At 39.4% G+C, this 878-nt stretch overlaps 1 protein-coding gene across 1 annotated transcript in view; it reads left to right on the top strand.

The window, feature by feature from the left end:
- Positions 1 to 447: 447 nt before the first annotated feature.
- The window catches only part of LOC105826276 (cyclin-dependent kinase 14-like), a gene marked incomplete at its 5' end in the record, with an annotated part of 68,253 nt that continues 67,822 nt past the window's right edge, over positions 448 to 878 (top strand). Inside the window, one exon of the mRNA XM_012664230.1 lies at positions 448 to 693. Coding sequence (XP_012519684.1) covers positions 448 to 693 — 246 coding nt within the window. The remainder of the gene's footprint in view (positions 694 to 878) is intronic.

The raw sequence follows: 878 nt of genomic DNA on the forward strand, positions 1-878 counted from the left end.
ATGCCTTTTTCCTCTAGCTGTGTTAGCTGCTTCCACGATGACCCATCAGTTAAAGTGCCCATCTGATTCAGCCCAACTGTTTTTTGTTTTGTTTCTTTTTAAATTAAGGCAAGTTATCCAACTCTTGATGAGAAATAATCCACTTGCAGTCAGATGGTAAAACACGTGACACAGGTCAAGAACCTGTGTACTAGCAGTCTAGGTCTGAAGTCTCCTATTTTAGGGATAGACTTTTTAGTGTAAGCTCTAAGCAAGTATAAACAGAATGATTATGAGGAATTTTTTATACTGTGATTTAAGCTGATATAGCTTTTAGAATGTGGGCTTTTTGGGTATTTCCTGAAATTGAAATTGGCACACTTTCTAGAGTAATCAGCATGTTTAGTGATATTAAAGTTTCAGTGGTGAGTTCTGAATTTAATTTAATTTCTTTTTTTTTTTCCCCAGATATGTGTCACAAAGATGTCTACACGGAACTGCCAGGGAATGGACTCAGTGATCAAACCCCTGGACACAATTCCTGAGGATAAAAAAGTCAGAGTTCAGAGGACACAGAGCACTTTTGACCCATTTGAGAAACCAGCTAATCAAGTAAAGAGGGTGCATTCTGAGAACAATGCTTGCATTAACTTTAAGACCTCCTCTGCTGGCAAAGAGTCTCCTAAAGTTAGGCGGCACTCCAGCCCCAGCTCGGTAAGTGCAGGCTTCTTGTTTATCACAGGGTGAACAGAAGGAATATCCCTCTTATAATAGTCGCATGCTGTGTTGGAAGATAGCAAGTGGCTTTGTCAGTGTGTTATTATGCATTCTCTCCCAGGGTGGTTTAATGTTTTAGAAGAAAGAGAGAAAGAGAAAGCTATATACGGACTCCTTATTCA

This window comes from Propithecus coquereli, unplaced genomic scaffold, assembly GCF_000956105.1.
Source record: "Propithecus coquereli isolate 6110/MARCELLA unplaced genomic scaffold, Pcoq_1.0 Scaffold875, whole genome shotgun sequence".
NCBI classification, from domain to species: Eukaryota; Metazoa; Chordata; class Mammalia; order Primates; family Indriidae; genus Propithecus; species Propithecus coquereli.